At 41.6% G+C, this 25,551-nt stretch overlaps 1 protein-coding gene across 2 annotated transcripts in view; it reads right to left on the reverse strand.

Annotated features, from left to right (window-relative positions):
• inpp5a (inositol polyphosphate-5-phosphatase A) overlaps positions 1–25,551 on the reverse strand; it is a 161,943-nt gene that overhangs the window by 10,919 nt on the left and 125,473 nt on the right. For both annotated transcript variants that reach the window (XM_030441809.1, XM_030441810.1), the window contains exons 10-12: positions 14,328–14,423; positions 12,911–12,985; positions 5,702–5,775 (exon numbers count right to left, since the gene is read on the reverse strand). In XM_030441809.1, coding sequence (XP_030297669.1) covers positions 5,702–5,775; positions 12,911–12,985; positions 14,328–14,423 — 245 coding nt within the window. The remainder of the gene's footprint in view (positions 1–5,701; positions 5,776–12,910; positions 12,986–14,327; positions 14,424–25,551) is intronic.

Consider the following 25,551-nt stretch of genomic DNA (forward strand, 5'->3'; position numbering starts at 1 on the left):
TGTCAACTCTGCCTCACCCAGCAGAGGGAGAGGCTGCTGTGACGTACTTTATAGTACTATACAAACTACTGAATAAAACTTTAATTAAAAGATCCAAAGAACAGAAAGCTGTGTATAAAATGCAAGATAAGATTTTGTTGGCTGGCAGGCTACACACCTGCATTTCCAGGACCGGAAATGTGTCTGAATACTCCAGGCCAGACATCCTTGTCCTGCATTCTCTTATCTCCCCATCAACAGTTATTACCTTGTTCTACACAATGACGAATAAGTGACAGGCCAAACAGTGAGCTATTTGGGTGCTCGGTTTTTAATGAGGGCAATATAAACTTGGGAATATAGGTAGGGCAGGAAGCCAAAGATAAGAGCAACAGTGGAAGTGGCCATGAGGTCATGGGTGGTAAAGAGCATCACAAAATTTTGGAACCGCCACTGGGATTGGCTAAAAAGTGAGAAAGCATGGGTTTTGAACGACTTGCTGCCTCTATAGCCATGTTTGTTTGCCGTTGTCAGGGGAGGCTTGGCAAAACACAACACACACACACACACACACACACACACACACACACACACACACACACACACACACACACACACACACACACACATACACACATACACACACACACACACATGGTCAGACAGACAGACAGACAGACAGACAGACACACACAGATTCAAAAAGATCAGCCAAATGCTATCAATAAAGCTGAATGTTTGCTTCAGTTTGTAGAGCTGGGAGGCTCGCAGGCACAACATTGGCATAGTGCAGTACAAACAGAGTGAAATGCCATCAGTAGCTCATGGCTCACAGCCTGCTGGGGTTCAGCTATGACATGTTCTGCCTTTAGCTGCTCTAAATGAAGACAAGAAAACACAGATGGCATCCATTTAATCCTCTCCGTGTAAGATTGTTTTGAACAAAGCATCCCTCTCACTGGCATCATCTCAGACAAGAGGCAATGACACAAGACAGTGGACAATCTTCAGCTATTATCGCCACAATGGCCCCTCATCATTTTCACAGGCTCTCTAGTCGTTAGAATGATGGATGCGCTGGTGGTTGTAAAACAATGTTCCTGTTCAGTAGATTAGCCTGTAGCGCTGAATCCTGTGGCCGACACGAGCCACGCACTAACTCGGCTGCAGTACTTTAACCAAACATTGTCGTTTAACCCCATCTGTGGTGCGGCTTAAATGGAGTCACGCGCCTCCACTCCAGTGTAGCGGGGCTGTTCACGATGCAGAGAACAAGATGCTTTGTTCATGTAGGATGCAAACAGCGGAGATATAGGACTAATGTATTCACAGCCAAATACACAAATACACATATAGAGAGGGTGACATCATTCATAGAGGCCTTCAGAGGGCCAGGGGTGGAGTGTGAAGAGTGTTATTCACAGAACAAAGGCATGTACTGTATACAGAAGAGCCATCTGTGAGAGCACTTCCTATGAGCTCAAGAATTCTCCACTGCTCTGACAGTTCTCTCATATGTACTTATTAACAGTTATTGATGAACTGGCAGGTAGCCATTTGTGTCACTTGACCAAAAATCTTCTCTCATCTGAAGGACAAAGTCATTCGGTCTGGCATCAGATCTCAAACCTCCCCCTTCCTCATTGACAGTGTGAATGTTGTAGCTTTCCCCAGTTGGCGACTCGCTTTCTGGCTTGTCCACACAGACCCGCAGCTTTGGAAAAATGTATGCTAATGTGCCATGGTTGGTCACTGTTTATCAGTCCCTGTCTCCTCACCGGCCTCACCTCCTGACCCCCGGGCCACGCTCTGCCTCTTTCCATGTCTAGACTTGACAAACAAAGACGCATGGGACTGGAGCCATACTGCTCCCTGTAGCACCTTCACATAATTCTTTCTACATGTATTGGGTTAAATGGAAAAAATATATACGAGAGAGATACGCACGTTTGTAATATGCACCTTTCTTTCCGCTAAAGTCTGCATGTAGTAAGTGCTGGACAGCCATGAAATGTTGTACAGATATTTATGCCTCCAGAAGATGAATCCTAATGACTTTTGGTGATCCACTGAGCGACTGTTTCTCTGGTGCCAGATTGGGTCAAAATTTGCGAAAATGTGTGGAATTGTTAGCATGCTAACTCGGGAAACTAACATGCTGAACATGGTAAATATACCTGCTAAATATGACCGAATTAGCATTGCCAGTACCAACATGCATCAATATCAATTTGTTGGGTTTTTACTTACACTAGCTGTACCCGTACCTGGATGTTATGACTGTATCTGCACAATATCTCCTCACTTCCAATTTACAAACACACCCCTGAGACAGCAGCTGTCTTTTCTCCCGCAAACTTTGCATGACTTCCACACCAACTCCTTGCTCTGAAATCACTCATGATTTGTCCACTGATGGAGTTGTACCGCTGGTCTGATGTCACTCAAAATCTCCCTCAAAGCCTATTCCCAGTAACCATGTTACAGGCAGAATACATTCTTCCACTGCTCCCTCATTGTCCACTGCATTTCCTCCTCAAGCTGGGGTCCCGATTCAATTTTTGCATCGATCTCGTGCAAAAAAAGGACAAAGAAATCAGATCAGAGGAGTACTAAAAGCTTTCCCCTAAATCAATCAAAATACATGAATACGTTACTGGTGCCTTAGTATGTTTTAGGGGATATTACCGTAGTTATGCCATTCCTAATATGAAATCAAAAGTACCATAATTTATAGTCAAACTTACCATTATTTTCAGTCAAAGGGCCATGCAGCAGGCTGTGCAAAGATAATGACTTAATGGCCTGTTCTGGTCTCATGGAGAAACTGTGTCTAAATGAATGATTGGATTCTGATGAGCGGACTCATCTATTCTCTCCCATAAACTGGTTGAAAATACTAGAACCATACACGGGCTGCTGTGTTTGAGTGCATGAGCTGTCCCCCAGCCGCCAACTGGCTCCAGGTCCAACTGTGACGAGGCCCGGACAAATTCCTCACCCCAGTGGCCAAACACTTAGACTTGTCATGGCCAACCTTGACAGACGGCTTTTTGAGAGTAAAGAGATATGCATTTTTAAGGCTTTCAGCTCCTGAAGCGATGCAGGGGGAACAAATAATGTGTGCGGACAGAGTCTGCCAAAACTGGATGTCCTATCCAAAAAAATTGAAAGGGAGTTGCTAGCTTCAGCTGTAGTTACCTGGTAAAAATAGAGATCAGGAGAAACAATTCCCTGCAATGTGGCTGTTTTTACCTACAGTTTGTACATCAGTCACTCTGTGTTATCCAATCTTTACTTCATCCTTGACAGCGTGTCTCATTCTGTGACAACTTCTTAGCCGCCAGAGGACAACGGACAGAATTAACTTGCAGATTAAATGTTTGTGACTAGTATTGATTTATAGATCTGAACAAAAGTGAGCCGTGTGCGTGCATGAGTGTGTGTGTCATCGAGGGTGTGTTCTGATGGCCTGCATTAAAAAGAGTAATAACCTCACAGATGGCGAGGGGCTGGTCCGGAGCAGGCTATGCGATGGAGAACAATCGCTGAGGCTTGATTGCTCAAGGAGCACAAGGCAGACCTGACAAGGGGGAGGGGTACCAGTGTATGTGTGTGTGCGGGGTGTGTGTATGTGTGAAGTGGGAGGAGGGGGTTGTTTAAGTTTAACTAGGCCACTGCTACCCATTACAAGGCTGACAATGATGTGGTTTGTCGCGCGCACGGAGTAGATCAAATCAAATTTCATATGCTGCTCTCGGGTTTCATCTATTTGATTCATCATCACCTCAAGTATGAGGAAATCATTTGTATTCTTCCACAGCAGCACATTCATTCCTCCCTGTGGAGAGATGATTCAGTATTATATGGATAGGTGCAAAAGTCAGCCAGTGTAAAAGGACAATAAATCCACCTGTCACTTATGCAAAGTGATGTAAATGGGGTCCCTGATTAAGACACAGAGTCATTTAAAAAACAGGGACTAGCAGAACCTTGACACATGCACTCACACACATACTCTAAAGCAATTCACACATACACACACGCTTTGATAGCTCTATGTATCTCAAGCCCTCGATATCTCTCTCTCTCTCTCTCACACACACACACACACACACACACACACACACACACACACACACACACACACACACACACACACACACACACACACACTAAAATCCCCTGCCGCCCTGCGCCTGCCACTAGAGCAGTTTATCAAGTAATTATTGTTTGATTACAGCGTTTCATTATCTGCGCTGATTGAGTCACAACCGACGGCAAAGGTCAAGCGCCATTAACGCGCTGCTCCCGAAACATATTTCCACGCCGGCCGCGTGTTTGCCCTCCCTCTCCTCTGAAAGGGCTAATTGCAAATGCATTTGTTTGAGGAAGAGGAGAGGAGACCACCCGCTCCAGTCTCCCACAAGTCCCACTGAGACGGAATATCAATGCAGCCCAAAGCGTTGGCGCAGCAACACACACACACACACACACACACACACACACACACACACACACACACACACACACACACACACACACACACACACACACACACACACACACACACACACACACATATGAAAAAACATACACATGGGAGCAGTTTGGGACCATATCCAATCATAGTTAGCGACTGATACCCATCAAACACAGATCCAACAGCTTTCATAAAACCATTCTGGACAATAACATGGTGATTGAATCCTGATTTTACATAATAATGAGTCCTTATTGCCAAGATAGTAGCAACATGTGACAGTGCCCTGTGGGTGAAACAGTTCCAGTATTATGTTGCTTTAATCTGTCATTTTCTTTCTGTTGAGTGAAAACCCGTTACCTCTGAATTTGATGGTTTCAAATAAACTCATGGATTACTTCTTTTATAACTTGAGAAATGGTCTGAGGCTAAATAAACCACTTAGAATCCAGATGACTTCCCTTGGAAAATGCTTTGTTACAAAGCTGAAAAGTTTAGCTGCATCCATTCATCCTTTAAGTTCATAAAGATTAGGGCTGAAGGATAATAATAATTTTAAAAAGTAATAACCGTGATTATCTTGACTCATCTAGAAGGATGATGATGGAGACTATGATTAGTATCTCTCTGTAGCACCACAATGCATCTATTCAAATAGTATGTTGAGACAATTTTTTGCTTTTTTCTTAAGACAGCAGATCCTATGATTTGGATATAATACTTGGCCATGTAGGTATTTAAATAACAGTTCAACTAATTGTGCAGCCCTAATGAAGATAATAAATGTCAGCACAAAATTTCATGCCAATCCTTCCAACAGTAACCGCTAGAAATTTCAAAACCTGATGTAACTACAGGAATGTCAGACTGCAGCTGATTCAGACTGCAACCAACGATAATTTCCACTGCAGATTAATCTGCTGATTATATTCTTAATTAATCAATTAATTGTCTGGTCATAATAATGATGATGTCCTCCTGTGTTTTGTTTTGTCCTCAACTCAAAGGTATTCAATTTACTGTCACAGAGGACTAAAAAGAAATCCATCACGTTTTTTCTTTACTTCACAATAAAAAGAAACTGTAACCAGAATCTTTAAGTGAACATGTGATTATCAAAACTGTTTGCATTTCATTTAATTATTGACAACTACTCAATTGATTGGTCAGAGCATCTCTAAATAGTGTTTTGTTGTACTGTGTCAAACTGTTGTGTGTGATTTAAGAACAGCTCCATACCTTGGTGGGAAAGAGATCTCCAGTTCATGCAGCCGATCCTTGAACACCGACAGCTCTTTGTCATACTCTAAAAGCTGTTGAGAGAAAAACAAGTATGACGATGAGGAGAGGGAGAAGTTAGAGACAATCTTTTTTATATTTGTGATCAAGTATAAGTCAACTGAAATGAATGCTCTTTTTCAGCAGCTCTGCTCTGTTTTACATTCACACAGAGTATACACATTCCTCTATAAAGGTTGGTTGGCACAAACAGCCAGGCTCTGAGCAGTTATGGGTCCCGCTGAGCAGTTTTTGTGATTACTAGATGGTTTAAATGATTACTTTTCTGGCCTTATTTTTTAAATCTGTCTTCTGAATATATAAGTCTACCTTTGCCAACAAACAGACACATGCCAAGACAATTCAAGGACAGTTCGAAGCGTCTTGTGATTTACACAGTTTTACTGATGTCCGTCCGAACCACGCAGTCAGTGCTCTTCAATGAGAATGCACAACTCGTATGCCAATTGAGAGTTTAGGAGAGTGTAGCAGGATACGTCTTTAGGTTTATCTACTTGTTTCTAAGTCCCCCACTCTGGGAAGAATTGACAGCAGTTGACCAGTTGTGTGTGTGCGTTACTAGCCCTGTCCTACTGGGGGTCTATCTTTTCACACTGACAGTGCATCCACACACTCTTCATTAATCATGTCTCCTCACCCAGCTGTACTCACTCACTAGAGTGTACACACACACGTCCCCCAATTTTCCCCCTTTCACAAAACCCATAAATCATTAGTGAAAAGTGCAATTAGCGGCTTCTTGTACACATTAATTATCTGCGAGATGAACAGGTAGCTCGGGCACCTGCATGACTGCCTCCCTGAGAGACTGACAGGGACGTTTCCCAGCAACCTCCCTGGAGGACCTCGCTGCTAGCGCCACCCTTTCCTTTCACACAGAAAGACGTGGAGATGAAGCCGAGACATGTTTGTTTAGTGGTAAATTGGGCTATTGTACATGTTTCAAACAGCCGACTACAATTATGGCCTGGTGAAGACCTCATGCTAGATGCTATGAGTCTGACAGCAGCTGTATAGGCAGCTTGGCGTTAATGACATTACATTGGTGTATTACACGCAGCGATATGTTGATGGCTACATGATGAAATATCAGCGGAGATGACGCTGTGCTCAATATTTGGAAGGACGTCCTTACAAAGTGGAGACATGGGAGGAGGGGGGTAGGTGGGTGTCATGTGAATATTATTATATCAGCAGAAGGTAACTACAGTCTTCCATCTTCACTGACATATTTATGTTGTCCATGTCTGACTGTGAATGCATTGTTTGTCTTCACAGCACTGGTGAGTACACATGTATAAATAAGCCAAAGTCCAGTGTGTGTCTTCACGAAGACACTATGTGTTTTTGTGTATGTGTGATTATGTGTCAGTGGTGTAGAACAGTGGCCATTACTTCCAGGCACAGGGGCCTCCCAGACGGAGTCTCTGTGGTTCAGGAGGGCAGATGTGCTGCATTCATCAAACTCACAGTGCCGGGGTCACAGGAGAGACTCACATAGTGTGGATGAGGGATGGCTGAGCAGGGGATGCAACCCCACGCTCCACTGTGCACCCCGTCTCACCATCCACCCACTTATACCATGCTCTTGTGTGTGTTAGTGTGTGTGTTAGAGATGATATTAGCAATAGCAATATTGATAACTGAGAGTTTAAAGATATAATATGTATCATTTTTGCTTTAAAATGTCTACAAACAACTAGACCTTTGTTATATTTTGTTGTTGTATACATATATACTGTAATCCAAAATGTTTCAAACAATGTCCATCCCAGAGAAATATTGATTTTATCAAAGAAAACGGTGCATTTTATTTGGTCGCCAGTCGAGAGAGTCAGAGACTGAAGAAGGAAGTCGGTGAACGAGGCTAAACATGAAGTGAATAAAACTTGCATACATCTCCTGGTAGGTGAACATTTTAGACGAGTGTCGAACAGATTTTTATTGGCAGTGGTGGCCATTAACAATGAAGACAACAACTCCCATGATCCTTTGCTGCTTCATGACAAACCAAACTACATCTTTTGTTTTCACTGCTTTGATTAAGAGACAGAAATTACATAACGTGCATTTAAGACATCTGGTAATTCACTGTGTAATTGAAAACTGTTAAAGTTCTAATAACTAACTGTCCTAACCCTCTCTTGGCCACCAAGCTTTGTATTTTTGCACAAACTTCCTCAAACCTCAGATCCAATAGCAGTACAGAACCTCAAACGTTCAAACAAGCTTACACTCTGAGGTACTGACATCTTGACACATAGTTGGGCCACACTGGGCACACACAAATGGATGTGCCAGTGATTAACATGGCTTTTAAAAAGCATGACCTGTTGTAAAATGCCTCTGGGTTTGATCATCAGGCTGCTGGAAGTAGTAAGCTAGTTAACCAGACATGCTCACATTTCTGCAGCTTACATTAGAGCAGTTTTACATTTTACATTACATTCTTACACTACTGTAAATCAATTTTTAGTTCTGAAGAGGGTTACAAAAAAAGATCACCATCCAAACTTTCTATTGATTTACTTTTAGAAAAACATTTCTACTTTCTACTTTCCAAATGCTACTATTGTGTAGCTGGAAAATTAACTTGTCAATCTTCATGGACAAAGTATAACATTGTAACACTGTCTTTTAATTACATCAAACATTGTACTGAAAATGATTTTACTGGACATCATATACACAAATAGATATATTTGCTGTAAGTGAATATCAGCTGATAAACTGGACCAGCTGATTTAAGGGTCGAAGTATGAGACAGCATGAAAATAAAGGTTTGAAGTGTGTGCAACTGCTTATGTAGCAATACATGCTCATACTGGTATAATGGTGAGTGCTAAAAGTGCTAATTTTCTATACATGTGCATCATGTTCACAGGTGTGATAGTTTGTTTGAGGCAAAACACGTGAGATAATAAGAGTGTGACACAGTTTAAACAGCCGGCGATGAGCAACATATGGCTGTGTGTGTCTACGGTGTGCCTTAAGTGAATGTTGAGTAATTCATTCAGGTGAATAAAAAACCCTGCGGCTACAAATTTCACACTACATTTAATCCCAGGTCAATTAAGCATAATGCTCCGCGGCTCCTGCTAGGTCAGTGGTTAAAAAAAAAAACTGCTTATATTGGTTCAAGGCCTCATGACATTATAAAGCCAGGAGTAGTTTGTCAACCAGAAGTGACCTTGGGAGTTGAGGAGGAGGTTGCGGGAGATGATGCAGCTCGGGCAATATCACAGAGGGAAAGAGATGAGGAAGTGTCTGGGTAAAAACTACCCTGTCATGGAATCAAATTTCTGACTTTGCTTCGATGATCAGTGTGCTCTTAAATCAGAATGGTGCTGATAGTTAAGAGGCAGGAAGTTGAGCAGGGTAAAAAAAAAAAAAAAAAAAAAGGCAATAAGAGGTCTTTGGCCCGGCGACTGTCCCTCTCACTGTCCCTCACACCTGTAATTGTGCTTTGATTTACGTGTTGTCAAGTATCCCCTGTGACAACACCTGCTGCCATTAAAAGCCATCAATAAATGTTGGGGTGAAAGGTCATTTAATTTGATTTTTACACCTCACACTTGGTTTTCATTGCAAGGGGCCATATTTTTCCTTCTTTTTATGGGATCTTCATTATTTTGTGTGGAAAAGCGATAAACTGTCACTGACGGAGGGTGTGGGGGTGGTGGTCGATTGGTCGTGTGGGGGCCGGCCTAAACAAAACACAACATGATTGCACGCCGCAGCTCCGAACTCTCATTTTGACGTTAAAGATACAATATGTAACGTTTCTCAGTTGAAGCTATGGGAGCTTTGTTATATATTTTGTTGACTTGTTTATGTATCAAAAATGTTTCAAACAACGTTCAAACCCAAAGTAACGTGTACTTTTATTCCAGTGGTAACTTCCAGGAGAGAGTGAGATGGTGAGGAAGTAAGTCAAGGGACAAGACTAAACGTAATGTGAATAATGCTTTTAATCAAGCCCTTGTCCCTGACAATTCCTGCCTGAGAAGATAGATTTTTTTTATCAGCAATGGTGGCTGTTTAACAATGACGCCAACAACTCCTATGATCCCACGTTACTTGTGGTGTTTTGTATTAATTGATAGACCCCTCGCAGCAAAATAACCTACCTTGCTTTTAATCAAATGTTATGGAGAAGAAAGATTTTGATGTTTTCCCGAATCAAAAGCATTGTTAGCAGGACAGGAAAATGAATGTGTAAAACTCTGATTAAATAAGCAGTCAGTACTTTCCTGAACCATTCAAAAGAGAGACATCACAGCATCATTTTATATATTTCCTATAAGGTCAGATTTCATTTAGCATGTCTTCTGTAGTCCCACTTAAGAGCTTCAGGCTGCAGAGGCATTTGTTCTTTATTTTTTATGTCCTTTCGTGTTTAAAACGTCTCGGGGCTTTTGAGTAATGCCGAGGACTACGCTGCCAGCATGACAAGAAGAGGCACGCCAAACAGAAAGGTTCATCACTTACTACAGCTAGTACACAAACACACCCTCCTCTCCCGGTCCCCCATCTGCCGACACCACACTGATAAAGTTACAATAAAGAGATACTGAAACAAAATCAATGGGGACGGAGGAGGGGGGACGGCCCCGCGGGTGTGTGCCCCAGGAAAGGAGGAAAACTGTGCTGATGTACGGATGCACAGCACAAACATGCACAACACGCATGCGTCCACACACACACACACACACACACACCACGCTCCCACCATCTCTCCACCGGAGCAAGGCCCCGCGGTGCCCCTTGACGCCACGAGCGCCCGGAAAATTTAATCTTCCCAAATACTCATCAGGGCTCTCCATCGTCCCACTGTGACAGCGCCGGGGATAATTAATTATACAATTTCGATGGGAATATCGACTAAACAAACCTATTAATCATAGCAAAAGTCAATAGGCATGGACACATTCAATCATGTCCCGGCCAATGATTACTCCTCTCAAAATACAATAATTATTTTCAAGAGCTGCCTCAAATTAAATTTCTGTCAAGCTGGTACAAGTCTTGCAGTTGATGAAGGATGCAATGGATTTTTTTTTTCTCTCCCCTTCCCCAGTGGAAGAGTGTGAGGAGGGACATTTATCCTTTTGGAAAGGTAGTTTGTTTTATAAGGATCATAACATGGTGTGTTTAACTAGACCATGACCATCAGATTATCTCTGATGCCCCCATTATGTCATCCATCTTGTCTGACTTGGTGAGGAGGAGGAGGAGGAGGAGGAGGAGGAGGAGGAGGAGGAGGAGGAGGAGGAGAGGGAGGAGGATTCAGATCAGGGGGAGCCTCAGCCTCCTACAGCAACTGTTACACAGTCTCTGCACATTTCTGCCGATCAGATTCAATGATTCTCTCATGTCCAATAGTACAGTGTGTAAGGTCAATACCAGCCAAGTTCCATCTTTAGTTAAATAGCTGAATGATGTCCTTTTCTGCTGTAACAACCTTTATTACTAAGGGTCTGTTTATATGCTTATATTCAGGAAAAATCACACAATCACATTCAGTTAGGACAGAGGCTGGGCCGATGGGCGTCACACATTGCTGACATGGCTGACAGTCACTGATCACTTAACTCGTATAAGTAGTATGTCCCCTCAGAGTTGCCGCAGGGAAACAGTTGTTGGTGTTTGACATGCCGGAAAAAAAAAGTTGAAAACAATTGTCCTATGTACTAAAGTCAAATCTCTGGTTTATTATAACCTTATTAAATCTGCTCAGTTAGCCGGTGTTATTTGTGCTACTGTTTTCTTAGCCTAGCTTCTTCAGTATAGCTTCAGTATAACTTAGTTTCAAGCTTCAGAGGCAGAACTTGACAGATGTGGTGCAGAGACCAAGAAACTTTTCTCAACTGGGTGAAACAGTTGGAGATGGACGATACCATAATTGTGGACATCATCGAATACCAATTTTGTCCAACCCTAGTTAGGAGACATGATCTCAGATGAATTCTCCCTAAAAAAAAACATATTCAATTTCTAGATCAGACAGATAGAGTGGTGATATCAATCATAAGGTTTTTTTAACTTTATTTTTTTTAATGAAATCTTTAGGGTAAGTCATTCTGACTTTTTTTTAGAACTGCAGGGGCTGAATTCAGTCCTCAAGCAGAAAGCAGAGCAATGCTGAAAAAGAGCATTTTTATTGAACAAACCTACCCTACATAAATACAGATTAATTAATTCCTTAAGAGCCAGATAGGTTGAGCTTGTCTAACCCCTTGCCAAAAGGTTTGGATCATCCTATGAACTAAAGGGCCTTGTTGCACCCTTTTCTGTGATTGAAAACTTACTTATTATAAATTTGATTCAGGCCAATACAATTGTTTAAAAACATCATATATTATACATTATACATTAAAATGTATGCCGTCTAACATATAAACACACCAAAGCATCAAAATCACTAATCTTAGATCATGTTGGATGGAATTAGGAATGCTGAATTAAAGTTTACAGGTCACAATTTATATTTGTTTTAAAAAGATGTGGTCAATAGAAGGAATTAAACCTGTGTGGCTTCACACTCCATTCTGTTGATGTGTGTGTCTGTGTGTGTGTGCATGTCCTTCATTGGTTTTTAACAAGGTCCAACTTTGAACTACTTAATGTAATATACAGCCGTATAAAAGTGGATGTGTGGAGCGGACGTTTTTCTCCTGCAGACACTTAAAACCCAATTCAACTACACTTAGTCTCATTTAAAAGTTATTCCAAAGACATTTGGCCTCACAGAAACAAAGAGAGAGAGGGAGAGAGAGTGTGTGTGTGTGTGTGTGTGTGTGTGTGTGTGTGTGTGTGTGTGTGTGTGTTAGGCCGGAGTGATGAGTGCATCAACAAAAGCATCCATATGGCTCCAGTCAGGTTTGACTTGTTTGTACATGAGCTAATATACAATTACACCATTCTTTCTATATCTATCAAACCAAAGCTTGTAATTGATCTTTTGACTCTCTTGTTCTCTGTTTCCTTTCACAGACAAACAATTTGAACTGTAGCAAATGGTCATTGTTACTATAAAATGGAAAAGAGAGTCTGTAAAGTTAATAAAAAATAATTATATAATTAGAAGTGGAGAAATGAGAGTGTGCATGAGAATATAAAGGGTTAGAAAGTAATGAGGTGACTTACTGAGGTCCCATTGTTTTCCCGGAAAACGTCCTGGTTGACATAACTAAAAAGCTTCTTTTCAAGTTGAAGAACAACCTAGATCAGCGACAAGAGAGAAACGGCGCTCTGATTAATAATATGAACTGCACTTTGTAATTAGAGCACTAATGAACAGCAGTGTGCTGCGGTGGCAGACAGCACTGTTAATTCTACATGTCTCACTGAGGCATCACTTAACACTGCATATTAACACAACCTGTAATACCTCAGGTAATGTCCCTTTTCAACACACAGCAGAGAGGCTTCATCATATTCTTATTAAGGTCTGGTCACACTGGCGTTTAAAAATGAGGAATTTTGCAGCCAAATCAATTCAGTTAGATACAATTAACAAAATGAGTGGATCTGCACATGGGGAGAGCAGGAGGGTTCAAAATGGAGGAAGATATTGCAGCTTATTAGCCGTGATCAATCTTGTACATCTACTCTGTTGGAAAATGTACTGGCCCAGAGAAAATAAATAATGTTCATACACTTATGTGACAGGAATAAATGGTGCAAACATCATTCTGGAATATACTGAGCACACTCATTGTCCATTTAGTGAATAAGCAAAAAGACTTGCAAGATTTAAGAGTTGTATTTCCTCCCTATAATAACATTTAATGAATAAAAGTATGAGGAAATGACAATAAAGAGAAAATACAAAGAATCTCTGAGAGCTATTGTGACAGATTAGCACTAGCCATAGACAGTATGACACCAGCCATTGGTTTGTGGATGAGTTTTGAGGCTTCAACTCTGATTATTTGGCAATACTGACAATGAAGTGATCATATTTGGATCAGCGGAAGGAGCTGGGGAGATTATCCTGACTGGATCTGACTGAAAACCCAGGCACACGTCATAGTAGTGACTTGTCAAACTTTATCGACAATTTTACGCTAGATTCAACCATTATTTACCAAATGAATGAATCATGCTGTATTGGAGAAAACTTGAAGCTACTGACCAAGACATTTAATTTGTTCATTCAGAAACTGTTTACTGATGTAATAAATGAGAAGTAGGGTAATTCTCTCATATGCTTACATACAAACAGACTTTTTTGTGAAAAAAATGGAATCACTACCTGCTGGCCATTACAAAGAATGCAGTTTTAAGGCACTGCGACTTTGCCACCAGTTTTCAAACCTGAAGGCCACATCCAGTTCTTTTAGATATTTCATGCCATGCAGACCCCGTGTCACCTAGCCTTTTCTTATGCCACTTTCTGGTGTGACTAGGCCTTAAACAAAATACATTTTTGCTCAATTTGACAAAATAGTGTCAGGGATAACAGTAGGATTTATATTCAGTCATGTGAATCTATGTTCATGTTAATAAGGTTGTGAAGAAACATTATTGTGGCAGGCAGAATGATTGTAGTACAGCTTACCTTTCGGTCATTGTCACTTTCTCGGAATATTAGCTTGTCGACCTCGTTGGTGTCTGCGGCTCGCACTGTCTGCATGGTGGCAGTGGAGCAGAAAGTCTGGAGGGGAAAGAGGAAGAGAGTGAGTGATCTCGAAGACAAAAAATAAAAAAGATGGTCACTTAAATGGGAACCATTTATTTATTTCACATTGTTACCTAAATGTCCATATGTGACATAAGTAAAGCAACCGACCACACACACACGTCTTACAGTAGTTTATAACACAGCCGAGGTACCTACATGCACTACACTGTGCAGCATTTGAATGATTTTTAAAGAACCATCCCACAAACCACCACCTCACTGTTCTTTCTCTTTATCTGCCTCTATGTACTGACCACACCGACTGTGTGCATGGTTAAATTCCCCTTTGTGGACTCCTTTAACAATTAGTTAAACATTCGACCATCTGTGTTTGAAGACAGTTGAATGAGGTAATCCCTCAGCCAGTGGTTCCCATACCACACGGCAGAGACTGGCTGACCTGATTGAAATTCAAAGCACAGATTAGATAATCGGGTCAAGCCAATATAGCGAGCAGAAAAAGGCCCTTTAGACTCAAATGTCACAAATCAGTCCTGCTTCGGCCGCGAAGAAACGGCACACCAGATTAGAACAAACACCATGCCCTGAGAGAAAGTGGAACAACTCTCTGCAGTCCCCCCCCCCCCCCACTGCATCAACCCCATTCCTTCATGCTCAGCCCCCCCTTCCCCAAAAGCAACTTTCTAAAGCCCTAACAAATCGCTCCATCTTTCACTCATTTAGGCCATCCAAATGCAGGGTCAATATGGTCCCCTGGCAGCCAAATGCTAATGCGCTTAAGTGCGCTTAAGCAGCTTTGTGCAATGAATAGGCCAAAGAAGGAGCTAGTGAGAAGGGCAAGAGATACTCTCCCTGTCAAAAAGTCATTGTAGCCGCAACTAGCAAAGACAACCACCATTTTTTGTCATCTTTGATTAGTGCCTATGGTATTTTCTGTTAAATACAATTCTGTATAACCTCTGGATAAAAAAATGACAAAAACTATAACCTTTCTCGACAGTCTAATGAGGACTGTGAAATATATATAAAAAAATAGATTGTTCTCAAATGGATTTGATGTTTGTGGATTCTACAAGGTTATTGTATTTCTTCCAAGTGAGCCCCCTTCTGTCAGGCGCTTTGCAAATGCAAAAGTCAGTCAAGCAGAAATCCCCGGCCACTCCACAGCTACCTCCGAGGCCAGAAGCTCACACTGCTTACTGGCACAAAAAACACTAATATGTAAAGGACATTCATGTTCAAATAATCATGATAATCCAGTAAGTGGGTCTCGGATCAAAACACGCTCAGCCCTAGACATGAATGTGTACTCTACATTTGGCAGTGGTACACCTGTGTAAGTAAGTACATGCACGTGGATATGAACATAGAGAAGACTCTACATATAGGTGTCTGCTTGGAAAAGAGAGGGACATGACATCATTCTAAGTGAGATAATTGAACCACAGGTTTCGTATTCATGTTAGCCAAGAGTGTCCCTGCAAGGAAGGTTCAATTAGAGAAGAGAGACAATTAGCTAATGCTTCCTTTTCTTGTGGGAAAATGTCTTTCCCCAGAACTATTAAAATCTGGACTCATGGGCAACTTTAACTTTTTAGCTTAAGGGAAACTAATGATCCCACCTGCAGATTTTAAACTTGGCCAAGAGCAAGAGCAAAAATTAAGCTTAAGACACTTTATCTATTCTAAAGGTCCACTGTGTTCGATTGAGGGGGAATTAAGGGCAGATGTATAATATTCACAATTATGTTTTTATTTGTGTATAATCACCTGAAACTAAGAATCATTGTGTTAGTCTTATATACTCAGTAGGTCTGGGGTGGGACTTTTGCTGTTTTTCACAGGTTTGCTCCTTTGGCAGCCACCATATCAGGTAAGTAAGGTGAGACAAGGGTGTTGCAATGGTCATTGGCCACATATTGTATACACATTAAAACAATTCTGAAATGTAATCTTAATGATAAACCATGGGGCAAAAGAAAGTACCAATTGTATTGCATTCTTAAGATGTAAAATGGTATACAGAAGCCCTGAGAGGAAGTGTGAAGAAAAAAAGAAAAAAAGAATCTAATGATTAATTGAATTCAAATAGGATCTAAATTGTTTTCTCTCCTGTATTAATGACTTATGAGCAGGTGATTATTTTTTGTTGTTGTTGTTGCCAGGACAATGTCTCTAAGATCTTTTCTTTTTCTGCTGGCTTTCAGGGATTTCGTAGAACTGATCCAAGTTCCTTTAATGGGCTGATGTCCTGCACAAAGTGTCCCTCTATCTTTTATTATGCACATTAATTAATATTTACTACACTACATATTTAAATAAACTACTGGCTGGCCCATTTAAACCTTTTCATGGTTTTAATGAACAGCATAAACTTTTTTCTATTTATATTTCAATCAAACTAAAGCTGATGAGCTCATCAGATCACCACTGGTGTGGTCAAAGCCTTAAGTATCCTGGGCGGTACTGCTGCATGGATGCTGACATGGAGGCTGATTGATCTCTTCAGAAGTTCATTGACCGACCAATCAGTGTGTCGGTGTGGTCGGAGCAGGCTGATTGCACCCGATTGATCACAGCTCTCCTACTGTCATCCTTGATGGAAAAACACCCCAGTCATCCAACACACACAGAGCCTCAGTCAATCCAGCGCCTCTGTCATAAGATCTGCCCTGCAAACACCGAGATGGGGTAAATGAGAACCCCATGCTGTCACTTAAGACCATATCAGTGCGGTGATGTCTCCTTCCTTCTGCCAGCAGAGCCCAGGTGCTTGTGAGGAATCTCTGAACAGATCTCTCCCTTCAAAGCTCTGTCCTCCTAAGCACGTTAAACATACACACGCTCTCACTGACGAACCTAAATGATATTACCATAATTCGTTTGGTTGCAATTGCCTCATTATTGAATACATGACAATTAGTGTGAGCGAGGGAGAGAGGAAACAAGGCAAGGGGAAAATAGTGACAGACAGCTGTGGGAAGAAACAGCTGTAGTCCAGTAGGGATGTCTTCACTTCTCTGGGCGCTTTAACCGCTACTGCAAAGTGACTTGGCATCACATCTCTGCATTATGGGTCACAGGTCAACACTGAGTGTTTGTAGAGGGCCAGAGTCCTGGGGGCTGGGATGAGGGGTTGCCGAGGAAGGCGCTGCCTTTGTGCATCAATGGAGGATAATCTCATGACTGTCGAAGGAGGAAGCGGCTGTTTAAAGGAGCTCTCTATTCCAGCTGCTCTCCTTAGAAGAGAGGTTAAAGCAATCTGTCCCACTTCAAAGACCAAAGACACACACACATTCAAGCCTTCTGTCTCTGGTCCTGCCAACAGATGGAGGCCATCCACTGTGCCCAACTTAAACACTGAGAAACCCACACACAGCACCATGGCATTCCCGACAATGCATATCACATACAAGGGGAAGAATAATGGGAAATACACACAGAAAGGAACACTACATTTAAATGATCAACAAAAACTAAACCCTGAAACCTTCTCCGCTGGTTTTTGTGAAAACTTTCATATTTATCTACATTTCCATGACCAAACGCAAAGATGATTAAAAGATGAAAAGGATGTAAAACTTGAAATGTGAGGCTGGCCTTATTCTACATTTTTCTTATCCTCAATAAATTCCATGAAAAAAAACCTCACACAAATCTGTCAACAACTTCTTTAACTCTCCTACTCTCTCTGCGGCACTCAGCCGTGAGCCCACTGCTTTCTACTGTAGATGCAAATCTTTAGGATCAGGTCACACATATATAGTGTATCTTAATTAGAAAAAAGGCTAAGTTCATAAAATAATGGGCACTGCAGTTCTTGGCAAATGTTACTGAAACATGAGTAAATAGTGCAGTTCTGTGGGACTATTTACAGCAAATGATTAATACACAGTGGTGATTATTTACAGCAGCTGGATGGTTCATGTGGGACTGACTCAAACTAAAGTGTGTTCATGGTAAGAAGGAACATGTCACCAGTGCAACAGTGTGGCTCACTGATAGGGTTTTAATAGTTTGACAACAATGGAGTTCTCTGAAACAGAGGAATAAAATCTATCAAGAAATACGTAGTTAGTAGTATGCTTATGATAATTATTTGTATATTTGTGACTATTTATTTCAGTGTGCTATACATTAAAAAAAATTTATAGTGGAAGGTTAAGGACACTTAATGCATAGGCAACTCCAGCCAATGGAATCATGAACCACATCTGAGGTCCTGTTTAACTCAAAGTGAAAATAGCTAGTATTTAAGTCAACATTATGCAGAATAGATTGATTGCAGAGTTTTTGGCTGTGGAGTAATGACAATATATGCATTTAGATTTGTTCCTGGACACTGTCACTCTGTAATTTTGTCAGAATCACAATCTGCCAAACAAGTAGCAGAGATCTGCGACAGAACAGTGTACCAGCCAATGTCGATTCATCGTCGTCTGGGGTTTATATTTCTCCCTCCTCACCCCAATCACATACAATGATTCACACTGTTCAATAAACTGTCATTCCACCAATATAATAATCCACTGAGTGCATTTATAGCTGAGTGATTAAACCTCAATTAGGTAGAGAGAGTATGAGAGTGTGTGCAGAGGGAGGCAAAGGATGAGTGGACAATGAGCTAACTATTCATTCTTCATTACCAGAGGCAGAAGACAGGGGCTCCCCTTTGTGTCAGCAGGGGCAGTGGCATTGTCAGAATGCACCATCATTTTCCCGCTGCCACACAAAGCTGGCTTGCCAGCTGAGTTAAGGTGTGCCAGCAGGGCTGGCAGGTTCAGTGTGAATTGCTTAGCACTGATCACTTTTCTTCCGTTCGCCACCTTTCATCACGCCCATTCCACATGCATGATGGCGGCACCTGCCCGCGCCGGGTAAAAGGGGGCATCCAATGTGGGCAACAACAAATTCAGCCTCCGGCTTTCCTGCCAGCTATTACACAGGAAAGCCAGTAAATCAGCTGTGACCCTCCCCACCCGATCTGACTGGACACAAGCCAGAGTTGTCCACTCCTCTCTCCCTGTGGCTGCCTAATTTAATGCCTCCAAACACTGTGGATTCATCATTGACACACACGGCAGGATGGGGATTCAACATGGATGGGAGGTGAGAGTGGACACATTATCAGCCACAAAGTTAGCCTGTGTGTGACCCACTGGTCAGCAACTGACCCTAGTAAACCTGGCCTGTGTCACCCCTAACAGCAACTTACACACACACACCCAACCATCACCCCTTCCCATGAACTCGTCAAGCCGTGTGAGAGCTGACACTAAGGGCTGACTGCAGTATGTGCTTTGTAGGGGGTCTCCTCATCTGCCACGCCCTTGCCGAAAAACGAGCTTGGAGAGGTAAGAGGGCGTGCAAGGTAGTGATAATGTGCCCTATTTATCTTGTGCATTATAACATCTGGGAAACTTCTCTAAAAACAATGGCGCGCATTGAGGGCTGCCATTCTGGCTTCACCTTCACAAACTGGCCAAAAGCATTTGTCCCCTCGGAATGGATAATGGACAGGCCACAAATCATTCAGGACAACAGGACAGAGGGGTGTGTGTGTGTGTGTGAGAGAGAGAAACTGAATGTATGTGTATGTTTTGTGTGTGTGTGTGTGTGTGTGTGTGTGTGTGTGTGTGTTCCCCCCTGGTATTTAACTTCTTTGCTGGCCCATTCTGCATGGCCCCGCAGGACAAATTGCCCTGCATGGTTGTCTTTGAGAGGCAGTGCAGCGCGCAGAGAAAGGGACAGGGCTGAAACACAGGGAACAGGCCTATAAAAATTCATCACTTTGACCTCGGCGACCTCCCACTACTGGGGGGTTGCACACACAAACACACGCACACACATGAGCACGCACTTGCTCATCCACCCAAACTCCCAGTCAGAGCTGGTAGCAAATATTTTTTAAATGATCTCCAGACATTCTCAGTAAAGATTCATACTTATAGAAACAGTAACTTAAACAAGTGGAGCCACAGAAATGCACTAAGCCCCCTGATCTTTCCGTCTCTTTCTCTAACACATGCACACTCGCAGACACAATGGAAATGGAAAAGCCATCTACACAGGAAAAGGCCACCAGATGCTTCATTGTGACTGTGTCTCTGTGTAAAGTAGTGGCAGTAAAAGGAGGGTGGGTTTCTCCTGAGGCGTATTAGTCCCACTAAGAGGAGGACATTGTCTCAGGCCGGGCTCCTGACACATTACTGCCACCTGTACAAAGAAAACCTAATGAGAGATTTAATCGGAGAAACCTCCCCTGCCACTTTTAGTCAGCACTTTGAAACCAACCGCGGCAGATGTCCGCAAGACTGTTTAACGTCCCGGCTTCTCCTAACCTCTCAATAAGGCCGCGCATGCTTAAATTGCTCAATAGCCATCTTAATGTGGCATTCATTTAAATGTTGTTGCATCCAAATGGAGGCTTTGTGGTGTGAAGGAGCAGCCTCCAGTGCTACAGCCATTCATGGTGTTTTTTCCTGATCTAAAAAGAGCATTTATCCTGTTAATGAGAAAACAAATTCACATCCAACCGTGAAGAAATCATTGTAGCACATTTAAACATGGCCAACAGATGAGCTATTGATACAGAGTATAAACACTTGCTAAGCACCTGAAAACACTGCACTCTCATTTAATTTACCCATCCTACCGCAGCTCGAGCTAGGAATCAATTACAGGAAACAGGCAGTGAGGTAATTTGTCGTTGCTGAGTCGATTACAGAATATCGAAGACCCAATCAGTGATTGGTGATTAGTGTTGGCCCAATAGGAATGCAGAGTCTGTGGAGTTCATTACTCCGGTATTCGATAAAGCCTGGTTAGCATTAAGACTGACCAGACTGTTTGCAACAGAGATTCTTTCACATGGGGTCTGAGTTTCAACCAATGATACTGACACTTCATTTAACCAGGTTAGTTCCACTGAAGGAAATTATGTCTCTTACAAGTAAGACCTTGCCAAGAATGCAGCAGCACAGCGATATAATGGGAAATTAACAAGAACAGACGTTTGAGAGATGATCAGTTAAAGCATATACACAAAGACAACCTGGACTCTGTGGATTGTACAATAGCTTTCTGTGGTATATTATCCTAAATTGAAGATCAGTCCACATTGTCCCATCTGTTAACTCAGAAAAACTAAAGCTTGCATTCCCTAACCAACAATAAATCGCAAACTTTTAATAGAACAAAGATTGTGACTTCCATATTTTAAGTTTAAAAGAGCAGATGGGTAAATAAAGTTGGAAAGTTGGCCAAGAGTGGCTTTGTATAGGAGTATTATAAGAGTTCTTGACTTTACTGTAGCAACAGCTGAGCTACCACTGCACTTGATGGCTTTTTCAGGCAGGCAGGTGACCAGCCATCTCCCTCCCACTGCACACTGCGAGGAAGGCCCTGGTGAGGCACAAAACCCTCCTCGCACACAAAGAACATTGATTCATTTGGAGCACCACCCTTTAATTTGTTTGCACCATTTCATCTAAATGATGTGCTTGTCTGACGGGGTGAGGGAGAGAGGTGTAATTCAGCCAAGGGAAAGGGGAAGAGGAAGGTACAGAGGGGGGAGGAGGGTCTTGAAACCCCACCGCAGGGCGCTAGGCAACCATCTAGTGGGTGGGCTTTGTGATACATTTTACCAATTTTTCATGCCCATCCCTCTTGATGTGACCCCACTCAGGGCCTTTTATGCCCCTGACAGCTCTGCGCAGGAAAACATGCTGCCGCTCTGATAGCATGAAATCGGGAACAAAGACCCCCAGGGAGAGGAGAAGGGGGCCACCGAGGCACGCTGTGCTCCGGTCCCGCCTGGCTCTGGACACAAACAGATGTTAGGCCAGCCCCGGCTCTCTCTACCCCCTGAAAGAGGAGGCCCTGTCGGAGATATGGGCCTGAAATGCATTGTTTCGGGCCTCCTCTAAGACAAAAACTGGAGCCACTCCTTCTGAAAGGGCCCAGCAATATGGCCGTCACAGATAAATCACACAAGGGGAGTGAGAGAAAGGCCCATGAATTCTCAATGTGGCCCTTAATGGGCCCTCTTAAATATGATGGGATATTTGTGTGCGGATGTGAATGGAGCCCACCAACTTTTAATGTCAGAGGGTATAATTGTTTAAAAGCCCATGGTGCCAACACTGGGTTTACAGCTGTGTTACAACGAGCCATTCCGTATGAACGTGACTGTTCTGCTGACAGTAACGATTCACACTCGGAAACCTTTGAGCCTAGTAGTTTATATTAATCCGACTGGCTTCCTTAAAGCAGCAATATATGACTTTTTTACCTTAAAATAACATCATCAATATTTTGATGGTACAGTGTCTTGTAAGTATTTACAAGCTTTACAAGCAAAAGCCGCAACATTAAAAATACAATTGTTTAAATATGGAAAAAAAACTGACAGCTGCTGCTCACTTTAACGATACTCTTAGCTGTAGCCATCTTTGGTTGCAGCTTGCTGCCATTAGTTAATTAGCTCTGTTAGCTTTGGAGTAAATAGCCCTCTTTACATTCAGTTAATTATGTTAGTTTAGTTTTTGTTGTTTCTGGCTGTACCTTACACATTGATCTTTTAATATTAAGAACACATTAATGCATTCATAATTGCAATCTAATAATATAATACACACTGAATGAAATTAAAAAGAAATGGACCATTCTGTGCAATGACTGCGGCTACTTTTGGCACATAAAGTACATTTTGATATTCATATTTTTGTACTTTTACAATTATTATCCCAGTATTTCTACACTGGCATTGCTACTTGTACTTAGGTAAAAGATCTGAATACGACTTCCACCACTGACAGTGACCGACTTGTTGAGCAGGCAGTGAAGCCGTGTGCAGCCAAAGAGACTGTCTCTTTGCATACGCATTACAAACAATTATAATGATTAAATGCTGGAAATAGCAATGGAGACTGTGTGTGTGTGTGTGTCTGAGCGCAACCCCCAAACACAACATGTGTTATCTTGACAACTACTCCATCCCTCAGAGAGAGGGGGGAGAGAGAGAGAGAGAGAGAGAGAGAGAGAGAGAGAGAGAGAGAGAGAGAGAGAGAGAGAGGGAGAGAGAGAAACAATTATTGTGCTCTGTTCCACAAAGACTGAGAACTGCATTAGCCAAAAATAGACTGACATCATACAAGTTGGACACTATGTACCAGGCACAAAGAGGTCCCTATCTGTCACAGTTTATGGAACATTTCATCTGGACTAAATAATAGCATCACTGTTAGCTGCTGCTGTTCCTCCTTGTGATTTCAAAAGGTGGGGGGACAACAGAAGACAAAACAAACCATCAATAAAGCGAGAGATAAAGAAAGACTGGAAGTCAAAGTTGATTATTCATGATTTATAGAGCGATTGCATTGTTTAGAAAAAGTGGTGGATTAAATAAAAAAGCCATAGATTGAGTATTGAGTCCATTTGAATTGGCAGACTGATCAGATTATTGACTAATTAGACTGAGATTATTTATACTGCTTGCATAATCTTGACAACCGCATCATGGTAACTGAAATGCAAGACATTGAGAGACTTATCTTGACCATTTGAACTGTAAATAGTGGAAATAACATTATTATGAGACATTTCACATACACATTGTCTGGTGTCCTTACACAGATAAAGGGCTCTGGGATATTTTAAGAGCAGGACCTCAGAACATGTCTTTACGAGTTTCGTCTATCTTTGCAGCATACTGGTTCTGGATAATATATTGCACATATTACGGAGGGCTTTTTGTGATTGGCGCTCCAAGAAAGAGACTTTACACATGGAGCAGAAATGTTTTTCCTAGGTTTTTATGGCTATTAATGACAAACTGATCAAGCAGGAAATTATTTGATAATTGATTAATCATTTTAGTCATTTTTCAAGCAAAAGTGTCAAAATTTACTATTTCCAACTTCCTAAATGTTAGGATTTGCTTTTGATTTAGCTTTTTCTGTCATTTATGATAATAAATGAAAATTATTTTTTGGTTGGACAAAATAAGCAATTTTGAAGACGTCACTTTGGGCACTGGGAAATTGTGACTAGCATTTATCACATTTGTTTTTTTGACATTGTTTGGACTAAACAATTAATCATGAACATAATCAGCAGATTAATGAATAACGGAAATAATCACTAGTTGCAGCCCTACTGTCGGGAAAAACAAGCAATTTACAGATGTCACTCTGGGCATTTTCCCTTGTTTCTGACATTTTTATAAACCAGATGATCACTGGAGAAAACAATTAGCAGATGAATTTATTATGAAAATAATAATTAGTTTAATTTGATGACGTATGCTGTGGAATAGCAGGCGAAAAGGTTTGAGACAAAGCTAATTTGCAAAATAAAGAAGAGAGGAAGTGTTTGAAGTATTTGGAGGGAAAGAAAGAATGGAGAAATGACAGGACACACTGAAATAGGAGATTGATAACTAAAGGCATAAGTGAGTAAACATGTTTGTGAGAATGAGGGAAACAGACAGCTGTAATTAACTGACCTGTTGTCTGCTATTTAGTTTAATTGCAACTATTCTTAATTGCCTATCAATTGCTTTGAACAATGTTTCATGAATGAAGATGTAAAAATCATTTGATTGCAGCTTCTTAAATACAAGGACTTTTGAGGATGTAATCTTGGCCTTTTGGAAAGTCTTATCAACATTCTTACATCTTACATTCATAGACAACTAATGAATTAATTGAGAAAATAATTGACAGATTAATCGACAATGAAAAAATTCATTTAATGCAGCCAGAGGGGGAACTACAGGAAAAATTAGTTGTTTTTGTGTCGTATTATTTAAAATATACTTCATTTAGCAAATTACAGACTTGGCTTTCAGTAGAATTACACTACCCAAAAATCAAAAAAGCTTTATACAAATCCAATGCATCCATAATAGCATGACTGAGAAGTTTCTGTTGGATGTATCAGACACACTGCAAGAAATATCTGTCAAGCAGCTGGTTAACTGACTATTTCCTCCACTGTCAAACCTTCATAAAAATCTATTTAATTATTTTGGGAGGAGGAGTGCACCAGATACAGAGTATAAACATCAGGCCCAGCTGGAGAGGACAGCAGTCGCGACTGATTGAGGGGTAACTCAGGTTACATCCCTGACCGGGAC

The sequence above is a fragment of the Sparus aurata genome, chromosome 15 (genome assembly GCF_900880675.1).
Source record: "Sparus aurata chromosome 15, fSpaAur1.1, whole genome shotgun sequence".
NCBI classification, from domain to species: domain Eukaryota; kingdom Metazoa; phylum Chordata; class Actinopteri; order Spariformes; family Sparidae; genus Sparus; species Sparus aurata.